This window comes from Halichoerus grypus, chromosome 1, assembly GCF_964656455.1.
Source record: "Halichoerus grypus chromosome 1, mHalGry1.hap1.1, whole genome shotgun sequence".
NCBI classification, from domain to species: Eukaryota; Metazoa; Chordata; class Mammalia; order Carnivora; family Phocidae; genus Halichoerus; species Halichoerus grypus.
The window spans coordinates 203,960,970-203,982,612 of record NC_135712.1 but is presented as its reverse complement, the minus strand read 5'-3'; the positions used below and the strand labels follow the sequence as shown (position 1 = coordinate 203,982,612).

General features: G+C 50.4%; 2 protein-coding genes across 2 annotated transcripts in view; one reads left to right on the top strand and one right to left on the bottom strand.

Moving 5' to 3' along the window:
* Nucleotides 1-1,080: 1,080 nt before the first annotated feature.
* On the bottom strand, nucleotides 1,081-3,947 carry NXNL1 (nucleoredoxin like 1). Its single transcript, XM_036118873.2, has 2 exons — nucleotides 3,622-3,947; nucleotides 1,081-1,418 (listed from the first exon to the last, which is right to left on the bottom strand). The coding sequence occupies exons 1-2, from the start codon at nucleotides 3,945-3,947 to the stop codon at nucleotides 1,085-1,087; spliced, it is 660 nt and encodes a 219-aa protein (XP_035974766.1). The 3' UTR covers nucleotides 1,081-1,084.
* A 6,507-nt stretch (nucleotides 3,948-10,454) lies between these two features.
* Nucleotides 10,455-21,643, top strand: part of SLC27A1 (solute carrier family 27 member 1) — a 30,723-nt gene continuing 19,534 nt past the window's right edge. The window contains exons 1-2 of the mRNA XM_036118840.2: nucleotides 10,455-10,632; nucleotides 12,090-12,257. Of these exons, the coding sequence (XP_035974733.1) occupies nucleotides 12,091-12,257 (167 nt within the window). The 5' untranslated portion in view covers nucleotides 10,455-10,632; nucleotide 12,090. The remainder of the gene's footprint in view (nucleotides 10,633-12,089; nucleotides 12,258-21,643) is intronic.

The following is a 21,643-nucleotide window of genomic DNA, read 5'->3' as shown; positions in this document are numbered from 1 at the left end:
TTATTTTTAATTTTAAAAATTGAGGTGACATTTACATGACATGAAAGAAACCATTCTGAAGTAACAATTCAGTGGCATTTAGTACATACACAGTGTTGTGCAAACAGCATCTCTGTCTAGTTCCGGAACATTTTCATCATCCTTAAAGGAGACCCCATTCCCCATTAGCAGTCACTCCCCACTCCCCCTCCCCCAAGCCCTGGCAACCACTGATCTGCTTTCTGTCTCTGGATTTGCCTGTTCTGGACATTTTATATAAATGGAGGCAGACTCTATGTGACTTCCTGTGTCCGTTTCTTTCACTGAGCCTTATGTTTTTGAGGTTCATCCATGTTGTACCGTGTATCAGTTCTTCATTCCTTTTAATGGCTGAATAGCATTCCACAGTATGGATGGAACGCATTTTACTTATGCATTTGTCTGTTGAGGGGCATTTGGGGTTTTCCCACCTTTTAGCTGTTGTGAATAGTTTTGCTAGAACATGCACACACAGTTATTTGTTTGAGTCCCTATTTCTTTTGGGTTTATACCTAGGAGTAGAATTGCTGGTAATTATGGTCATAATATATTTAACTTACTGAGGAACCCCACCCCGCTTTCCACAGCAACTGCACCCTTTTACCTTCCCACCCGCAATGCTAGACGGTTCCACTTTCTTCACTTCCCTGCTAACACCTGTTATGTGCTGGGTTTTGATTACAGCCATCCTACTGGGTGTGAAGTGGGATCTCACGGTGCTTTTGATTTGCATTTCCTTAATGGCTAATGACGCTGAGCATCTTTTCGTGTGCTTGCTGGTCGTTTGTGTATCTTCTTTGGAGAAATGCCTCTTCAGGTCCTTTGCTTAGTTTTGAATGGGTTGCCTGTCTTCCTGTTCACCCCTACCCCCACCCCCACCCCGCAGCACTTTGCATCTCCTGAAGCCCCGCTGTTTAGTCCGAGGCCCCCGTGCTGGGGGTTGGCGCTGCTCCCCAACGCTAGGACGTCTGCCTCAAGTGTCCCCTGCTGTGTCCCCTTAGTGTCCGGGCGGCACTCTTCGGGAGGTTGCAGCACAGAATCCCCAGGCGCATCCTCCCCGCAGGGGTCAGAACAGCTCCCCGGCGCCGCCGCCCTCCGCCCCGCCCTCCCCCTCGGGCGGGCTCCCGCGCCCCGAGCCGCGCTTGCCCCGGGCCTCCCGGTCCACGCGGTACTTGCAGCGGCGCAGCGGCTCGGTGAGGCTCCGCGGCGCGGTGTCGTCCAGGTCCTCGGGCTGCAGGAAGCTGCGGTCCAGCAGCTCCGCCGCCTCCTGCCAGTTGGCGAAGCAGGCGGGGCCCAGGCGCCGGATCTCGTCGGTGGCGTCGCGGGTGAGCACGTCCCCGCCCGGCTTGAGCACCACGACAGCCGGCAGGCGCTCCACGGAGAACCGGCGCCCGAGGTCCCTGCGGGGTGGGCGGGCGGGCAGGCCGGTCGGAAGCCGGTCGCTGATCCCGAGCTGGGGAGCCACACATCCCCCCTCCCAGGACTTACTGAGCGCCTTCCGTGTGCACTGTGTGTGCTGGGGGCGCCCAGGGACCAGGCCAGGCCGCTGTGGCCTCTGCGCTGTGTTTCCAATACCTCAGACATGCTACCATTTCATATATTATATTATATTATATTATATTATATTATATTATATTATATTATATTTTATATATTATATATCACATCACAACATGCACTATGTGGGATATACTTATACTAAAAATGTATACTGGGGCGCCTGGGTGGCTCAGTTGGTTAGGCATCTGTCTGCCTTTGGCTCAGGTTGTGATCCCAGGGTCCTGGGATGAAGCCCCGTGTGGGGCTCTCTGCTCAGCGGGGAGCCTGCTTCTCCCTCTCCCCCTGCCTGCCACTCTGCCTACTTGTGATCTCTCTCTCCCCCCGTCAAATAAATAAATAAAATCTTTAAAAAAATAAAAAAACATATACTAAAAAATTATTCATTGTTGACACGAAATTTGTTTTTAACTGGGCAGCCTGTGTTTTATCTGGGAACCGTCAGCGTGCTCGTGTGTGTGTGCGTGTGTGCGTGTGTGTGTGTGTGTGTGTGTGTAGGGTGGAGAGGAGGGGGGTGAGGAGAAGGGGGTGGGGAATCGCTCACTCTCTGTCCAGACACCTAACCTAGCCCGAGTGAAGGCTTTGTCGAGAGGACCCTGCCTCAAACGAGGTCAGCAGGTCCGAGTTTGTCTCTGATGCCCTCACAGCTTCATCCCACCCTGGGAAGGGAAATGTTGCCCGTTCGCAGGAAAGATCCCCCTCAGCAGCAGAGAGGGCAGAAGGAGTGAGCAAGTATCCAAACTCTGATAATGCTGGGTGCAGAATGAAGGTCTCTAGAAACTTTCAACTTGTGGAGCAAAATTAACGAAATCAGTAAAGTGTCAGAAAGCCTGCGACTCATTTTCAAATGGTTCCGTGCAAGCTCCCCAGGCGTGTAGATAAAGCAAATATGGCAAGTTGTTAACGATTGCTCTGGGTTTCATTGTATGCTTCTTCCAATTTGTGGGATCTTGGACATTTTTCATAATGAAAAGTTCGAGTTTAAAAAGAAGGAAAGCCGGGGCGCCTGGCTGGCTTAGTCGGAGGAGCGTGTGACTCTTGATCTCAGGGTTGTGAGTTTGAGCCCCACATTGGGTGTAGAGATTACTTAAAAATAAAATCTAGGGGCGCCTAGGTAGCTCAGTCGGTTAAGCGGCTGCCTTTGGCTCAGGTCATGATCCCAGGGTCCTGGGATCGTGAGCCCCGCGTCGGGCTCCCTGCTCAGCTGGGAGCCTGCTTCTCCCACTCCCTCTGCCTCTACCCCTGCTTGTGCTCTCTCTCTGTCAAATAAAGAAATAAACTCTTAAAAAAATAAAATCTAAAAACTTCTAAAAAATAAATAAAAAGAAGGGATGCCTTACTGCGGAAAAGGGGAAGGTTCTAAGAAAGCCACGAGCTGTAGTTTTGTTTATTGGGCAGCTGGGTGCAAAGCTTGAACCTACCCACCTCTCTCTCAGCTCCAGGGCCCTCCTCACAGGCTCCCAGCTACTCTGAGGACCACATCCACTCCCGTTCAGATGGGGTTTGTGGCGCTGCTCCACATGATGCTTACAGACCTCTCCCATCTGGTATTACTTACAGTTCCCTGAACTGGCTGTTCTTTCTCTGGTGGCCTCCCAGCCTTTATCTCTGCTGTGCCCTCTGCCTGGAAACCCTTCCCTCTCCTCACTCTTTCCTATCCTCTCTGGCCTTGGGGTCTTTCTTTAAAGCCACTTCCTCAGGGAAGCATCCCCTGACCCCAAACCTCAGCAAGGTCTCCCCATTATATTTCCACATGGCATCCTCCCTTTGTCCTCTGGACCATTACTGCAGTTTCTTATTATATATTTGTTTGAGTCTTTGTGTCACGTCTATCTCCCCAACTAGGTTGTAAGCTCCTTGGGAGCTAAATAGAAATGGGCGTATGCACCCCCCTGGGTGGCCCCCTCCCCACCCCGTCTGGGTACAGATGGGCACACAGGACGTGCTCATCAATTCCAGATGGAACAGAGGCAACAATAAACAAACCTTTCAGCAAAAATAGCTCCTCCTCCAGGAAGCCCTCCCTGACCTCTTCTCCCACCTCACCTTCTCAGGTCATCCTCGAAGGGCAGGAAGAGCCACTTCTTCGGCATGTCCCTAAGGAACATATCCTGCTGCTCCTCCGTGGGATCCTGGGACACGTACACCAGAGCCAGCTGGGCTGCCCGCAGCACATAGAACTCATCTGTGAGCTTCACGAAGAAGTCCCTGAGGATAGGCGCGAAGGCTTGGCACTGCGGGCAGGACCCAGAGCCAAAGAAGAGCAGCACCAGCCGGTTCTCCAGCTTGCGGCTGAGCTCAGCCTCCGTGTCCAGCTCGTCCTGGTCGCTGTTGTTGCGAATCAGGACGTGGCCAGAGAACAGGGAGGCCATGGCAGCCCTGGCTGAGAGCTGGGGACACGGCTGAGGGACTTTGTGTGGCCCTGGGCCTGCTGGCTGGCTGCTGGTCTGGGATTAGGTATCTTTAGGAGGCCGGTTTAGGACCTCACTAATCTGCCTAAACCGCGGCCTGATTCTGTGCTGCCTCCGAGGGTAGGGGCAGGCTGCCCATGGGCTCCTTCTCTGGAGACAGCTAGAAATCCATTAAGAAAAAGCACAGGATTGCAAAGGAAAGCAGTCATCCTGACATATGGGTGTGAAAATATTTTATTAAGTTGTGATGTAAAATATATGTGCTTCCTCATGAATTGAATGGGTTAAGTAATCGTGATTCACCAGGGCTCTACAAATGATTGTGATTTCTATTGTGATAAATGATATTTTGAGATGCCTGCCTGCAATGGCCAGGATATGATGTGAAATTATCTTTGATTTCCACAGGAGACAAAGTCACAGGGCTGGCCGATACCTGCTTTGACAGGACATGAAAAACATGCTGCATTCCAGTTAGAAGTGTAAAAATTAATAATGGGAAACTTGCTAAAATGGAGATGGGAGGCCAGAAGGGGGAGCTCTCACCATACCACTCCCAGTCAATTACAGGAAGAAGGGTCAATTTCAGACCTTCAACAGAAGAATCCACAGGAAAGAATGATCAGTTCCAACTGCCACCAGGAAAAGAGGGACATTGCATCTCCTACAATAAGTCAACTACCCCTGCAACTCAGCCAATTAACCATCATCACCCTGAACTGCTTTTCTCCAGCGGGCTTTCCTTCAAAACAACCCCTCCCAACTTCCTCCCTTCTTCTCCATAAAATAACGTTCATGTTCTTTGTTGAAATAGCCTATGGTTTTTGCTGTAGTTTGCTTCTCCCGAATCACAATTTTCTACTATTTCCAAACAAAATCCATTTTTGCTAGCAAACTTTATTTTTGAGGTCAATAGAAGTTAATGAAAATAAATCTGTGGGTTTTTTTTTTTTTCTCCACCCTCCTCAATTCAGTCGGGACAGCCCACCTTAAGATCCCTTGGTAAGGATGAAAATCATGGCCACAGTATTTTGCAACCCCCTCTTATCAAAAGATGGAGACTAGTTCCCCTTTCCTTGGATCTGGACTGGCTTCATGACTTGCTTGAACAAGAGAATGTGGTGCGCGTGAGGTGTGAGTTTGGAGGATGAGTCTTATCCTCGCTTCCCATTTTCATTCTCTTGGAAGGCTGCCTCCAGAGGCCCCAGGTAAGGAAGCTGATCTAGCCCAGGGGTTGACAAAGCTTTTCTGTAAAGAGCCAGGTAGTAAATACTTTTGGATTTGTGGGCCATAGGGTCTCTTGCAACTTCGAATTCTGCCACTGTCTTGCAAAAGTGGCTCTGAACGATATGTAAATGAATTTATGTGTCTGGGTTCCAATAAAGCTCTATTTACAGACACTGAAGTTTGAATTTCATAGAATTTTCGCGTGTCATAAAATATTACTCTTTTGATTTTCTTCAACCGTTCCAAAATGTAAAAACCATTCTCAGCTTCTGGCGAGCCAGATTTGGCTGGTGAGTTGCAGTTTGCAGACCCCTGTTCTAGCCTATTGGATAAGAGGCCACATGGAGGTGTTGACCTTAAAATTAAAACAGTCAATTATTTTACCAACAAAAATGTGCTTGTTCAGGAATAGCAGAGAATTGCAATTCGGGACCAGCAAACTATGGCAAAAACCATAGGCTTGTCCAACAAACAAAGGAGAGGATTTTATGGAGAAAGAGGAAGTTGGGAGGGGTTGTTTTGAAGGGAAGTCCATTGGGGAGAAGCAGGAGTTCAGGCTGATGATGCTTTCTCATTGGCAGAGTTGCTTGGGTAGTCAATTTCTAATAGGAGATGCAATGTCCACAGTTTCCTGTTGGGGTCTATGAATGATAATTCGTTCCTGTTGATTCTTCTGTTAAGGGTCTATAATTGACATCTCTTCCTGTAATTGAAGTGGGAGTGGTACCGGCAGGAGAGCTCCCCCTTCTGGCCTTCAACTGCATTTCAGTGAGATTTCCCTTCATTAATTTTCACAGAGGTGAACTAGACGCTCCCGGGACAGGCAGCACCAACTGCCACACATGTGATCTTCCAGTCCAGCCACTGGCAGATTGTAGCAGATTGCCTGAGCCAGCCGAGTCCAGCAGAGAGACTGCCCAGGCAACCTATGGGGTCCTGATAATAGTCGATCCCTGTTGTATGAAGCCACTCCAATTTGGGGTGATTTGTTACACAGCAATAGCTAACTAATACACCAGGTCTAGAGGATCTTTCCAGGCCTAGGAAAACATGAGAGACTCTGAAAGGAACTTCGTGTTGGCTTTATTTTTTATTTTTATTTTTTTTAAAGATTTTATTTATTTATTTGAGAGAGAGAGAATGAGAGACAGAGAGCATGAGAGGGAGGAGGGTCAGAGGGAGAAGCAGACTCCCTGCCGAGCAGGGAGCCCGATGCGGGACTCGATCCTGGGACTCCAGGATCATGACCTGAGCCAAAGGCAGTCGCTTAACCAACTGAGCCACCCAGGCGCCCTCGTGTTGGCTTTAAACAATCAAAAAGAATGGGGCACGTGGGTGGCTCAGTAGGTTAAATGTCCGACTCTTGATTTCAGTTCAGGTTATGATCTCAGGGTCATGAGATCGAGTCCTGTGTTGGGGATTCCCTCTCTCTTCCTCATGGAATTCTCTCTCTCTTCCTCTTCCTCTGCCCCTTCTGCTCATGTACACGTGCTCTCGCTTGTTCTCTCTCTCTCCAAAAAATAAATTAAATAAATAAATAAATAAAAATAAAAAGGAAATCACAAAATCCTCATTCTCCAGATTTAATTCATATTGTCCAGGCTTTTTGAATGGGCTCATTCCTAATGTGTCCTTGTCACATTCTGCTTAGAAACAATTTCCTGGTCAGATTTTCCTCACCCTACCAGAACCCCAGGAAGTCCGGCTGTGTTGTGAATGCAAGATGCACTGAGAGCACAATGATCTCAGTAGTGGAGAACTCTCCTATAATCTTTATGAGGTGCCAGTCTCCTGTTTTCGGAACAGCCCTACCAGGTTTGTACGATTTTATTCCATTGTGCAAGTGAAGCAGAGAGCCTCAGAGAAACTGATTTTCAAAGCCAAGTCATCCAGTGAATGACGCGTGTGGGGCTGCAGGGCCAAGTCCAACTTGACTGGGGCTTTTGTTTATCCCAGATTTCCAAACTGTGGCACCCTTGACATTTGGGGCTAGCTCATTGTTTGTGGGGGGGGCAGTCCTGTGTGTTGTAGGATGCTTAGCAGCACCCCTGGCCTTGATCCACTAGATGCCAGGAGCAACCCCGTCTTCCAGTCGTGACAATTAAAAATGTCTCCAGACATTGCCCAGTGTCCCAAAGGGGCAGTTGAGAACTATCACTCTAACCCTTTATTCTGTTGTAGTGGGTTGAGTGGTGGCCCCCAAAGAGATGTCCAAGTCCTAAACCCAGAACCTGTGACTGTGACCTTATTTGGAAACAGGGTCTTTGCAGAGGTAATTGTAATTAAAAATCTCAAGATGAGATCATCCTGGATTATGTAGGTAGGTCTTAAATCCAATGACAAGTGTCCTTATAAGAGACAGAAGAGGAGGGGCGCCTGGGTGGCTCAGTCGTTAAGCGTCTGCCTTCGGCTCAGGTCATAATCCCAGGGTCCTGGGATCGAGCCCTGCGTCGGGCTCCCTGCTCAGCGGAAAGCCTGCTTCTCCCTCTCCCACTCCCCCTGCTTGTGTTCCTGCTGTCGCTATCTCTCTCTCTGTCAAATAAAAAAAAGAGAGACAGAAGAGGAGACACATACAGGCAGAAGGCCATGTGGACACGGAGGTGGAGACCGGAGTGAGGTGGTCTTAGCCAAGAAACGCGTGGATCCTCCCCTAGAATTTCCAGAGGGACTGTGGCTGTTCACACTTTGATTTTGGACTTCTGGCCTCCAGAACTGTGAGAGAATAAATTTCTGTTGTTTTAAGCCACCTGGTTTGTGCTACTTTGTTATGACAGAAAGAAACTCACCAGAAGAAACTCACACCTACTTGTACTGGGCACATGAATTTGTCAGAGAGACATTGTTCACTCCCACATGGTGCTCATGTTCTATTTATAGTGAAACCCCCAAGCTATGATCTTTGAATATTCTACTTTTAATGTATGCTTCATTTTTCCCCTTCTGGAAAGTCCTAAGAACTTCTTTTGCTGTGGCCTACAGCCCCTTGTGGTCACCCTGGGGAGGGAGATGCATGTCTGGCCGTACCCCTACACCTAGTGTGTTCCTGGCCCATTCATTCTGCAGATGCGAAGCCCCTCATCAACCGTGGCGCAGTGGTGATCAAGAAATATTTGAGGCACAGTGCTCCAGCAGGCAGGCAATATCACCCAGAAGGCAACCAAGGTACAGAGGGGAGAGGCAGCCAGCCCAAGGCCACCAGCTGGAGGGTAGAACCTGAGTCTGCCCCCGTGTCCAGGCCTCAGTTTTCATGTCTGTGAAATGGGGATAAGACAGTGCTTCATCCAGAAAACCAGGGGACAGTTGTATTTCAGAATTGGGAGTTTTTTGGGGGCGCCTGGGTGGCTCAGTCATTGAGTGTCTGCCTTGGCTCAGGTCATGATCCCAGGGTCCTGGGATCGAGCCCCGCATCGGGCTCCCTGCTGGGCGGGGAGCCTGCTTCTCCCTCTCCCACTCTGCCGGCTTGTGTTCCCTCTCTCGCTGTGTCTCTCTGTCAAATAAATAAATAAAATCTTAAAAAAAAAAAAAAGAATTGGGAGTTTTTTGTATCTTAAGAAAGTAATCAAGGGTAAAAGATGCTGTATATCGTGTGATGCCCCTGGGGGCCTAGGAAGAGCCATTAAGCAAAGGCATAAATAAGGGATAACAGGGATACAAAAGGATAAATGACCACGGTAAGTGGACTGGGTCAGCTCGGGAGGGGGGAGGTGAGGGGGGAGAGGGAGGTGGTTCCTCTGTCACGGGAAACTGGGTTCTCCTCCTGGTGGGTGTCCAGCCGGAAGACAACCAAGCCAAAGAGTGGGAAAAGGAAGGGTTTTATTTGCAACAAGTAGGGAGAGCACCGAGGATATTTCCCAAAGCAGTGTCCTCTCCCTCCATACGACAAAATTGGGGAAGTTTTAAGCTAAGGGTGCATGCATAATCATGAAGGGGCTGGGCAAAGGAAAGATCAGTAGAGAACTGGGGCAAAAGTCATCAGTGTTTTGAGAGCTCAAAGGGGTTTAAATCCTGCAATGCCTCAAGGCTGTGTATCGGGTCAACGTTTACTTCTGAAAAAGCACTGGGAGTTTTACCCCCGATTTATTGTTTCTGAGATGGTGAGGCTCTCCCCTGGCCTGGTAGTGGATGTTAGTTTTCCCAGGAACTTCTGCAATTGGACTTGACAATGTGCTTGGGCAATGAGGGCCAGTCAGGTGTAGATCACAAAGTGGCTGGGAACCTAAAATGACTTCTCTTGTATTAAGAAAGCTATGGTTCATCTTTCTTTTTCAGGAACCCCTCACTCTATCTGCCTACACCTACACCTGGAGTTCTGGCACCACCTTAAGAAAAAGTTGGGTTTCCAGAGCCTTTTGGATTTGGGGATTTTGGACTGAGGACCCATAAGAGTATCTCCAGGAGCTGTGGGCAGAGTTGGAAGAGTTTGATTGTCACGGGCACTATTTAGTGAGGTCTCAGTAAACTTGGTAGGATGGAGAAGGGGAGAGGGAAGAAAGGGGGAGAGGAGGAAGAGGAAGGGAGGAAGAGGGAAGCCAGAAGGGTAGGGGAGGGGGTAAGAGGAGGGGTAGAGAGGAGGAGGGACAGAGCAGAGAGAAGGGGAAAGAAGTAGGCAGAGGAGCAAAGAAAGGGGAAGGGGAGGAAAGGGGGAGGGGAGGAAGAAAGCTGAAGTGGGGGATAGAGAACGGAAGGAGGAAGGGGAGGAAGTGGGGAAGAATGGAGGTATCAGGGTCAGAGAGTGGAGGGGGAGGAGAAGTTCAGGGAAGAAGGAAAGGGGAGGAGGTGGGGGGAGGTGGGAGAGCAAGCCTCCAGCCCACATTTGTGAATGAGTGAATCTCAACTCCAACTAATGTGACAGCTCCAGTCCTCAGTTTCTTTACCTGTAAAATGGGGTGAGCACAAGAGTGCTACCTGACAGGATAAGAGTGCAGCTGTAGTTACCGGTCATTACTGACTCTGCTGATCTCTGGCCCCAACTGGTGGCTGGCTCTGGGCCTGTCCTCCAGATCTGCCTCCTTGCCCCCCATTCCACCAACCCTGGGCAACTACAGGGACCAGTGGTGGCATGTGGGAGGGGTGGGAGCCTGCCCAACCCTGTCCTCCAAATGGTGCTGGAAGCAGGCCCTGGCTACCTCCCAAGGAGAGAGCTGAGAAGGTCGGCCAAAGCAAGGCAGAAAACAAGCTGGGGTGGGGTGGGCAGGGGGGCAAAGGAGGCGGAGCTTGGAGGGAGGGATCCAAGGCAGTGGCCTGCATGCGCACGACACAGGCAGAGCAGGGCCCGGGAGTCTGCAGAAATAGAGGTTCTGGAGGGCCCACCTTCTCAAGCTAGGTTTGGAGTCCTCTGTCTTGGCCTCATCGTCCCTGCCTGAGCTTCTGGGAACCCACGAGGAAGCAGCCAAGACTGAGGGTCTGTGAGCCGCTCCAGGTCAGCCAGGGACCAGGGTGGTGGGCAGCCTGGCCAGCGCTGGCCCGTGCCTGATCAGGAGGTGGGCTTTTGGGTCTCTGGGTGGGCATTTAGGACTTTGGGTGTGGGCGGGTGGGAACCTGGTGTGTGGATTTTGCCCTCCTTGGGCTCCTGGGGTGTTACACTGAGAATTTGACAAGATTTTGCGATATGGATTTGGGATAAGTTGGGTCCTTGAAATGTATCATTAAGACTGAGGTGGGGTTTGGATTTAGAACCTTTTGGGGCTCCTAGGCTGAGTTTAGGACTCTCCAGATCCCTGGAATGTGTATTTAAGACCCAACAGGCGTCCGAGCCTAGATTTAGGACAAACGGGGCAAGAATCCAGTACAGACAGGCCCTGGATGTGAACCAGGACTTTCTGGTCCCCCCCGGGTAGGAATCCGTTTGTCATCTAGAGCTCAGCCTGGAGCCACGCCCCTAGGCTGCGGGCGCACGTGTTTTCTAAACGCCGCGCGGAGGCGGGTGGGGGGAGCGGTTTGGGTGTCTCCAAGACAGCGGACGCCCTCTCTGGGCCGTTCTAGCCCCCTGGTCTCGTTGGCCGTTGTCTCTCTGGCCTGGGGCCCCTCTCTATGGTCATGGCCTCCGGAAAGGGGCGGGCCTTGGCTAAGAGGCTGAGGAGCTCGGAGCTAGACAGGTCGGAAGAGGGCCTTGGGGCGGGCCTGGGCTGGAAGATGGGGAGGGGCCTAGGCTCTAGGTGGGCCAGAGGGAGGCCCGGAGGATGACGATTGGGCCAAAGCCTGAGGGCGGGGCTAGTGGCCAGGGGTGGAACGTGGACCTGGGATTGGGGGCGGGCCAGGCCCGGGACTAGGGGGAGGGGCGTGCGTTTGTGGGCGGGACCAGAGGGCAGGCTGGGGGCGGGGCTCAGTGAGTGGCGGAGTAGGGCTAGAAGCAGGACTTGGAGGAAAGCCCAGGACCTGTGGGTACTGGGGTGGATCCTGTAACCGAGGACAGCGCTAGGTCAAGGCAATGGGGGAAAGCTGGTCAAGTGACTGGGAAGGGCCTCTGTCTGTGGTAGGGACGAGGTGGAGCCCATGCTTGGGGCCAAGTCGTGAGAGTGGAGCTTGGGTTCAGAGTCCAGCCGCTAGGTCAAACATGGGGTAGGGCTTGACAGTGACTGGCGAAGTCCTAGAGCTGCGTCTGAGGGCGTGGCCTGTACTAATAATTGGCAAAGAAGCCTGAGCCGGGCTAGGAACACAAAGGGAGGCCTGTGTCCCGCGTGGGACGGGGCGGAGCCCTGATCCGGGGGCGGAGTCTGTCCGGGACGGGGCCAATTCCAGGCACGAGGGCGGGGCTTGGCTCGAAGGGGGTGGCCTGGGCTCTCCGAGGAGGCGGAGCCCGGGCCTGGGGGCGGAGCCCGGCTGGCCGTGGGGCGGGGCCCCAGCGGTCCGCGGCCTCAGCGCTCTCCGCCTCCCCAGGATGCAGGCTCCCGGGGCAGGCTCGGCCTCGGTGGTCTCGCTCGTGCTGTTGTGGCTGCTGGGGCTGCCGTGGACCTGGAGCGCAGCGGCGGCGCTCGGCGTGTACGTGGGCGGCGGCGGCTGGCGTTTCCTGCGCATCGTCTGCAAGACCGCAAGGCGGGACCTCTTGTGAGTGCAGTTGGGGCCTGGGCCCCAGCCGGCTGCGCATCTTGCGGGTGATCAGAGGGAGGGTGTTGCAGGGGCGGAGTCGGGGGCCCTGGGGGCTTGGGGAGAGGGGCTTTGGAGACTGGAGGCGATGCTTAGATGGGGGCGGGGCTAGAGGCGGGGCCGGGGCCTGAAAGAGTGACGGGTTGGGGGGGGTCTCTTGAGGGGAACTGCAGGGGATAGCTTGAGGGTCTCTGGAAGGAGATGAGTAAGTTTCAAGATTCTAGAGGTGTTTGGGAGACCTCAGGGGGCTGGAAGGTAACTTGGGGATCTTTGGGCAGCTGGTAGGGGTTCCAGAGAGCTGGAGCTGATTGGGAGGCCGTGGGTATTTGGGGTCTTTGTGGGGACTTGGTGACGGTGAGAGGCCTCTAGAGGCTCTTCAGGGATTCTGGTAGGTCCCTAAGGGCCCACAGTGGCGACCCAGTGGTCTTTGGGGGCTGCAAAGACACTTTGGGGTTTTTAGGGCTTTCTCGGGGGGGTGAGGGATGAAGGGGCTTCTTGAGACATCTGTAAGAGACTTTTAGGGTTCCTGAAGGGTGTGTATCTCCTGGGGGCCATTTACCGGTTTCTCTGTGGCCTGGGGCGCTCTTTGAGAGTTTGGGATCTGTGCAGGATTTGAGGGGTTCAGGGTTTGTGGAGAGGTTTTTGTGTATTCCAAGACTTGTTTGGGGATCTCTAGAGACCGTGATCTCTCACGAGGGGATTTTGGTGTCGTATACAGGTATCCTTGGAAGAAGGTCTCTGGGGTGTCTCCGAGGGGCTTGCTTGAAGAAGCTGTTGGGGGTCCTCCTGGGGTGAAATAGGGGTTGCTGGGGATTCCCATCAGAGCAAATCTTAGTAACAGCCCCCACATGGGAATGCCTGAGCACCTGCTGTGGATCGGCCAAGCTGATCCTCTCAGGGGAGGTGGGGGAACTAACAGGCTCTGTGAGCGGCAGGATGGTGTGGAGCTGGGGAAAGGTCCACTGCCAATTGGTTCTGAACCTTCTAGATTCGTCCTTTTCTCTCCATGGCCTGGCCCCTGCCTCTGGTCTTTCTGACGTGCAGATTTGACCATGCGGTCTGTTCACACACCCTCCACAACCCCCATCCTCTGCAGGAGAAAGATTCAACCTCCAGCTGGACACTAGGTTCTGTGACCTATGCCAGGATTTGCCCACTAGCCACTCCCCACCTCCATAGGTTCAACTGACCCTCACATCAACTTGCCTTGTCAGGCTCAGGATGTTCCCTCTGCCTGGAACACGCTGAACCCTTTTGCCTGGTGATGCCTTATGATGTTGCCTCCTTCAGGGGACGCTTGGCTGAATTTTCCTACTCAACACTCTCCCATGGTTCCTTGTTGCCCTTAGAATCTAGACCATGCGAGGTTTCTGACCATGTCCCCAACCTCTTCTCCTTTCTTTTCTTTAAAAATTTTTTTTAAAGATTTTATTTATTTATTTGACAGAGAGAGGGTGTGAGAGAGCACAAGCAGGGGGAGCGGCAGAGGGAGAGGGAGAAGCAGGCTCCCCCACTGAGCAGGGAGCCCCAATGTAGGGCTTGATCCCAGGACCCTGGGATCATGACCTGAGCCAAAGGCACTTAGCCGACTGAGCCACCCAGGCCCATCCCCGCTTTCTTTCTTTTGTCACTCTTCCAGCTACACTGGCCTTCTTGCTATTCCTCAACATGCTCAACCCTGGGGCCTTTGTACTTGCTGCTCCCTCTGCCTGGATCACTCTTGCTCTTCCTTTTCATCATGCCGTGGCTTGAGTGTCACCCCAGAGAGCCCTCTCCTGACACTGCGTCCCTGTATGCCCTCCCACCTTGCTGCTCTTTGGCAGAATGGCCAACATTTACAGAGTGCTCCCTCCATGCCAGGCATGCTAAACATGACTTCTTTAAGCCCTCCCAGCAACCCTGTGATGTGGCTGCTCTCCTGTCCCCATCTAACAGATGAGCAAACTGAGGCACAGCGTAGTTTGGTCACTTGCCCAAAGTCACACAGGAGGCAAGTAGTGGGGACAGGATTTGAACCTAGGCGGTGTGGCTCCAAAGCTTGACTGGTTGCCACTAGCAGCATTTGTTATTTAAAATGATTTTTTAGAAAAGATTTTATTTATTTATTTGAGAGGGAGAGAGAGAGAGCATGAGTCGGGGGAGAGGCAGAGGGAGAAGCAGACTCCCCGCTGAGCAGGGAGCCCGATGCGGGGCTCGATCCCAGGACTCCGAGATCATAACCTGAGCCGAAGGCAGATGCTTCACCGACTGAGCCACCCAGGTGCCCCGTCATTTGTAATTCTCTTATGTGTCTGCTTTCTCGCCTTTTAATTCTTGAGTTTCTTTCCCCCAACCAGGCTGTGGGCCCTGCGGGGGCACAATAGAAGCTGTGTGGGGTCTTCATGCCACTGTGGACCTGGCCTCCACATAGGGTGGCACATGGCAGGAAGCCTTCCCTGGCTTCCTTGGGCTTGTCCAGGCCCCAGCTCTGCCTCACTGAGCCGGAGTATCCGTGCCTGGCTGTCTACCCCGGGGATGGGGCAGGAGCTGGGACGACTCCAGCTCCCTGACACAGGGCTTCACACACGTTTCTGTAGGAGGCAGCCTCAAAGATGGCCCAACCGCCTGGTCTTCACATTCTCATATGATCCCCCCTGCTTCAGGTGTGGGCTGGATCTAGCAGCTTGCTTCCAATGAACAGAATACAGCAAAAGTAATAGGATATTATATCCAAGATTAGTAATACAAAAGACTGTGGTTTCTATTTTGGGTACTATCTCCGGGAAAAGCTGGCTGCTGTGATGGGAGGCAGCCCACGTGAGTGAACTTGGAAGTGGATTCTGTCCCAGTGAAACCTTGAGATGACCCCAGCCCCAGCCAACACATTGACTGCAGTCTCACAAGACACCCTGAGCCAGAACCACCCAGCTAAGCTACTCCTGGCTTCCTGACCCTCAGAAACTGTGAGATAATAAATGTTTCCAGCTGGTAATTTTGGAGGGAATTTGTTACACAGTGATAGCTAACTGACACAGCTTGTATAGCCCTCTCTAGGGGCCAGGCTTTGTAATGGTCTCACAGTCCTGTAAAGAAGGAATGCCTACTAACCTCACTTTACAGGCTGGTGAAGCAAGGCACAGAGAGATGAGGTCATTTACCTAGGAATGCACAGCCAAGGAGGGCTTAGGGCACTGGAGTCCATGTTCTTAGCTACTGTGTGGTGCTGGAGGTGGTGGTGGGGCTGCATTTAGACCCGGGGATCAGAAAATATTTAAGCACCTGGCCCCACTTCATCCTGTATCCCGTATTTGTGGCACAAAATCTGATCCCGTTTATCCGTGTTGGGTTTCTTTCTGCCCTGGTGCTCTGGGGTTCGGGGTGAAAACATGAGGGGGCAGAAGGAACAGAGGGTGAGAAAAGGTCTCAGGAAGGGCCCAGAGGCGGACAGTGGCTTCTTTGTCTCCGGGTGGGGGTGGCTTGGGCTGCCGCCAGGTGGGGCAGCCCAGGCATGTGGTTGGAGCTGAGCACTGGAATCCACTGCCTGCCCACGTGGATGTACTCCAGAGAAAATGGGGGCGAGGGCAGGACGGGGCAGGCGGTGAGGGCTGGGCCCCATCATGAATGCTCGTGTAACCTGATCATGATTAGCTCCAGCCTCAGTGTCTGTTTCCTGGAGTGTCACCTATGGATGGGGGACCTCCTTGCGGGGGCTACTTCCTGTGGCTCCCAGCCTTGCTGGTGGTCCTTTTCCCGTGGCTATAAAAGTAGCATCAGCTCCTGGGGTCCTTGGGGTGCTCTGTCAGGTTTACTCACAGGAAGCTCTTAGAGGGGAGCTGGGTACCCAGTAGGCACTCAGATGCATTGTTGCCGATTGCCGTCAGCTGGTAGAGGGGGCCTTGGTGGCTGTGTAGGTTGGATGGTTGGGGGCTGGGTGGCCAGAGCCAGCGTGTCTAGCTGTGGACCTCCGCTCTGCCCCTTGCTGGCCTGTGGAGCATTACCCCCGGTCTCAGTTCCTCCACCTGTAAAAATAGTCCTTATGTAGTACCTCCTCCTCAAGAAGCATGCATCGAACACGGCCTGTGTGCAACATGGGCACTTGGCTTGTCACGTGGTACATGGTGACTGCTTTATTAATGCTTTGTGGCAAGCCTGAGGAAGAGCAGAGGGACCCTGCTGGGGGCCTGATTCTGGGCTCTTCTGCCCTGACTTGCTGTGTGACCTTGGACATGTGAATTCACCTCTCTGAGCACCCCCCTCATCCTGTCACCTGTCACGTGGAAATCTTAGGACCCTACTTTGGAGGGTGGCCATAAGGTTAGCTCAGTCACTGGCACCTAGTAGGTGCTCAAGAAATGCCAAGGCTGCTCATCTTAGCTATTCTGTTTACTGTTGAATGGGTGAGATATCAGGATCTGATCAGGGAGGTGGATGGGTGGATATATAGACAGCTATATTTTATTTTATTTTGAAAAGATTTTATGTATTTCTTTATCAGAGAGAGAGAGGGAGGGAGAGCATGAGCAGGGGGAGGGGCAGAGGGAGAGGGAGAAGCAGACTCCCCACTGAGCTGGGAGCCTGATGTGGGGCTCGATTCCAGGATCCTGGGATCATGACCTGAGCTGAAGGCAGATGCTTAATCGACTGAGCCACCCAGGTGTCCCGACGCTGTCTTTTAATATTTTTTCACTTTTTTTGTGTAATAGTCAATATATAACATATGGTACAAAATTCAAATGTTAGAGAGAGGTTTATAGTGAATGTTGTCCTCTCTGCTGCCCCCAGCCCTGCAGTTTCCTTCCTCTGAGGCATCTTCTGTCTCTTTCCCAAGACACAGTTACAGGAATATGCACAGACCTTCCTGTTCTCCGTGCCTACAGATGGCCGCACGTTCTCCATCATATTTCTCACCTGGTGCCTTCTTTCCATTTTTACTTGTAATTTTTACTTTTATTAAAGTCATGCAAGCTTCAAGATGAAAGACGCTAAGCCTTCTACCTCAAGCGGCAGCTGTGTCCCCTACCTTTCACCCACACCCACATTTTTCCTTCCCTACCTGGAATGACTCTTACCTCTTGTCTGAATCTTTTGGGCTTTAACTTCATATCTCTAAATGGCTTATGTGACAATATCTGCATTTTTTCAGTTGGAGATTTGATCTGTCATCTACCTCCGTGGAATAGGAGGATGTGACATCCCTTTATCCCCCTTGTCCTCACTCTCTTCCTGTCTCTCTATATGCATGTACACCTGTTTCCTGGGTCCCTGGTGGTTTTCTTCTTTGGTTTACTCCTTTGATCTGTTGCAACACATCCTTATTAGTTTTTGGAGAAATATGGATGAGAAATTAATTTTTTGAGACCCTTCATGTATGAAAACATTTTAATTTCCACCCTCACTCTTGACTGATGGTCTGGGTATAAACTTCTAGGTTGGAAATTATTTTCCTTCGAAAATGAAGGCATTTCTTCTCACATGATTATTGTTGAGAAGCCTGAAACCCTTCCAATTCCTGATTTGTTGTTTTTTTTTTTTCTTTCTGAAAGCTTGTGGGATCTTTTCAAGATGGTGGGCTATTTCCATTCATTGTATGATCTGTTGGTTGGTTTCAGGCCAATGAATTTTTCTTGAATGATATTGATGATTTACTTAACCTTTATTTCATTTGTTCTTCTTGGAACTCCTGTTATTCAGTACCTGGAACAGCATTTGGCTTGGTAACTATTTATTGAATAAATGTAATTTGGACCTTCTGGGCTGGTTCTCTAATTTCTTTTTTATTCCTCTTTTATTTTCCATCTCTATCTTTTTATCCTACTTTCTGTGGTAGTTCTTCAAACATACCTTCTAACCTTTCTATTCATGTTTGACTTATGCCCTCACATTTGAAATTTTTTATTGTGATCATTATTGTTTAAAGTAATAGATTCTATTTTTACTTTTTTATAGACTTCATTTTTTAAAGATTTTGTGTATTTGACAGAGAGAGCGCGCAGAAGCAGGGGGAACAGCAGGCAGAGGGAAAGGAAGAAGCAGGCTCCCCATGGAGCAGGGAGTCCAATGTGGGGCTCAATCCCAGGACCCCAGGATCATGACCCAAGCTGAAGGCAGACGCTTAACCGACGGAGCCACCCAGGTACCCCAAGACTTCATTTTTATTTATTTATTTGACAGAGAAACAAAGACAGCGAGAGAGGGAACACAAGCAGGGGGAGTGGGAGAGGGAGAAGCAGGCTTCCCGCTGAGCAGGGAGCCCGATGTGGGGCTCGATCCCAGGTCCCTGGGATCATGACCTGAGCCAAAGGCAGACACCTAATGGCTGAGCCACCCAGGTGCCCAAGACTTCATTTTTTTAAAAAAGATTTATTTATTTGAGAGAGAGTGTGTGTGCGTGCAAGTTGGGGGAGGGGCAGAGGGCGAGAATCTCAAGCAGACTCCCCGATCCCATGGCCCCAAGATCATGACCTGAGCTGAAATCAAGAGTTGGATGCTCAGAAACAGCCACCCAGGTGCCCAAGACTTCTTCTTCTTTTTTTTTTAATTATCAGTTTTAGGTTTACAGAAAAATTGATCTGAGAGTACAGAGTTCCCATATATCCCCTTACCCTCTCCCACAGTTTCCCCTATTATTAAGATCTTTTACTAGTGTAGGATACTTGTTACAATTGATGAACCAATATTGATACATTTTTATTAACTAAAACTCACATTTTTCTTCTTTTCTTTCTTTTTAAGTAGGCTCCACCCCCAATGTGGAGCCCAACGTGGGGCCTGAACTCATTACCCTGAGATCAAGACCTGAACTCTGATCAAGAGTCGGTCGCTTAACCAACTGAGTCACTCAGGCGCACCGTGAAACTCATATTTTTCATTAGGGTTTATTCTGTGTGTTGTACATTCTTTGGTGCCCTCACATTTTAATTTTCCAGGAATTTTTTTTCATTCCCTGAAAGCTTTTTCTAATAGTATCTCATTCTTGTTTTGTGGATGCAATATGTTTTCTTACATCTCCAAGGATATTATTGACATTATTAGTTTTGTTTTCTCTTTGCACATCTCTTTTTCCTGAAAAATTTTCTTCTTGGTTTATTTTAGTTTCCATCATCTCTAGTAGAGGAAATCCCCAGGAGTCTGAATCTTTGGTTGTAAATCCATTTAGAAGCTTTCAGCATGGGTATATATGTGGTGAGTGGGGAGGTCTTTTCTTTTTTTTTTTTTTTAAGATTTTTTATTTATTTATTTGAGAGAGAGAGAATGAGAGAGAGCAAGCACATGAGAGGGGGGAGGGTCAGAGGGAGAAGCAGACTCCCCGCCGAGCAGGGAGCCCGATGCGGGACTCGATCCAGGGACTCCAGGATCATGACCTGAGCCGAAGGCAGTCGCTTAACCAACTGAGCCACCCAGGCGCCCAAGATTTTTTTTTTTTTAATTTATTTAACAGAGATAGAGAGCACAAGTAGGCAGAGCGGCAGACAGAGGGAGAGGGAGAAGCAGGCTCTCCGCCGAGTAGGGAGCCCGATGCGGGGCTCGATCCCAGGACCCTGGGATCATGACCTGAGCCGAAGGCGGCCGCTTAACCGACTGAGCCACCCAGGCGCCCCAAGGGGGTCTCTTCAACTGTGAGTTTCTTGACAGGGTTCTTGACAGTGGTGCTTTGGGGAAACTTTAGTTGCAGCGTGTTTGGGTTTTTCCTCTGGGCCTGGTCAGATTCCTCACGGGAAGCTCTTCTGGTCTCCTGCCTAGAGGGTACAGGCCTTATCAGCAGGATCCCAGGAATGCAGAGGGGACAAGTGTTAGGGGCTCAGCATCTGGCAGATAAACATTCATTTAACACCATTTGCAGGGAGGTGCCCCATCTGGAAACCTTCCCGTGGATGGACCTCCAATCTTCTCTGGTGTGCAAGGTGATCACTTAAAAAAAATGTATTGAGGGGCGCCTGGGTGGCTCAGTTGGTTAAGCGTCCAACTCTTGGTTTCAGCTCAGTTCATGGTCTCAGGGTCGTGAGATCAAGCCCCCGTGGGGCACTGCGCTCAGTGCGGTCTGCTTATCCCTCTCCCTCTGCTGCTCCCCCTGCTCTCTCTCTAAAATAAATAAATACAATTGTTAAAAAAAAAAAAAAAAAAGAGGGGCACCTGGGTGGCTCAGTCAGTTAAGCATCCACCTTCGGCTCAGGTCATGATCCCAGGGTCCTGGGTTCCAGCCTCGCATCGGGCTCCCTGCTCAGTGGGAAGCCTGCTTCTCCCTCCCCCTGCTCTTGTGCTCTCTCTTGCTCTCACTCTCTCTCCCTCTCAAATAAATAAATAAAATCTAAAAAAAATGTGTTGAAACATAATTTACATGTAATATTATATTAGTTTCAGGTGTGCAATGTAATGATTTGCTATTGTACATATTGTGAAAGGATCACCACAATAAGTCTAGTTAACATCCATTACCACACATAGTTACATGCTTTTTTTCTTGGGATGGGAAATTTTAAGATCTATTTTCTTTTGGTGCACCTGGGTCGCTCAGTCGTTAAGCGTCTGCCTTGGGCTCAGGTCATGATCCCAGGGACCTGGGATCGAGCCCCACATCGGGCTCCCTGCTCAGCGGGAATCTGCTTCTCCCTCTCCCACTCCCCCTCCTTGTGTTCCCTCTCTCTGTGTCTCTGTCAAATAAATAAATAAAATCTTTTTTTTTTTAAAGATCTATTTTCTTTCTTAGCAACTTTCAAATATGGAATACAGTATAGACAATCCCTGGCCTTACAATTTTTCCACTCTACGGTGATGCAAAAGTGATATGCATTCAGTAGGAACTGTACTTTGGATTTTGAATTTGGATCTTTCCCCAGACTACCGACAGGGGGTATGAGACTCTCCGTGATGCTGGGCAGAAGCCGCATAGCCACAGTTCCCAGGCAGCCCTACGATCATGGACGTGAATGACCCACACAAGCATTCCATTTTTCACTTTAGTACAGTATTCAATAAATTATGTGAGATATTCAACACTTAATTAAATAAGCTTCGTGTTGGGCGCCTGGGTGGCTCAGATGGTTAAGCATCTGCCTTCGGCTCAGGTCATGATCCCAGGGTCCTGGAATCGAGTCCCACATCGGGCTCCCTGCTCCGCGGGAAGCCTGCTTCTCCCTCTGCCCCTCTCTCTCTCTCTCTCTCATGAATAAATAAATAAAATATTTTTAATAAATAAATAAATAAATAAATAAGCTTTGTGTTAGGTTATTTTGCCCACTGTGGGCTGATATAAGTGTTTTGAGCCCATTTAAGGTAGGCCAGGCTAAGCTGTAATGTTTGTTTGGTTAGATGTATTAAATGCATTTTCAACTTAGGGTATTTTCAACTTACGGTGGATTTATTGGGATGTA

Bases quoted from the DNA above. Each gene is read 5' to 3' on its own strand.
- NXNL1 (XM_036118873.2), bottom strand. From the start codon at position 3,947: ATGGCCTCCCTGTTCTCTGGCCACGTCCTGATTCGCAACAACAGCGAC. The intron at 1,419-3,621 runs GTGAGGTGGGAG...CCCACCCCGCAG, and splicing joins TTCGAGGATGACCTGAGAAG to GGACCTCGGGCGCCGGTTCT.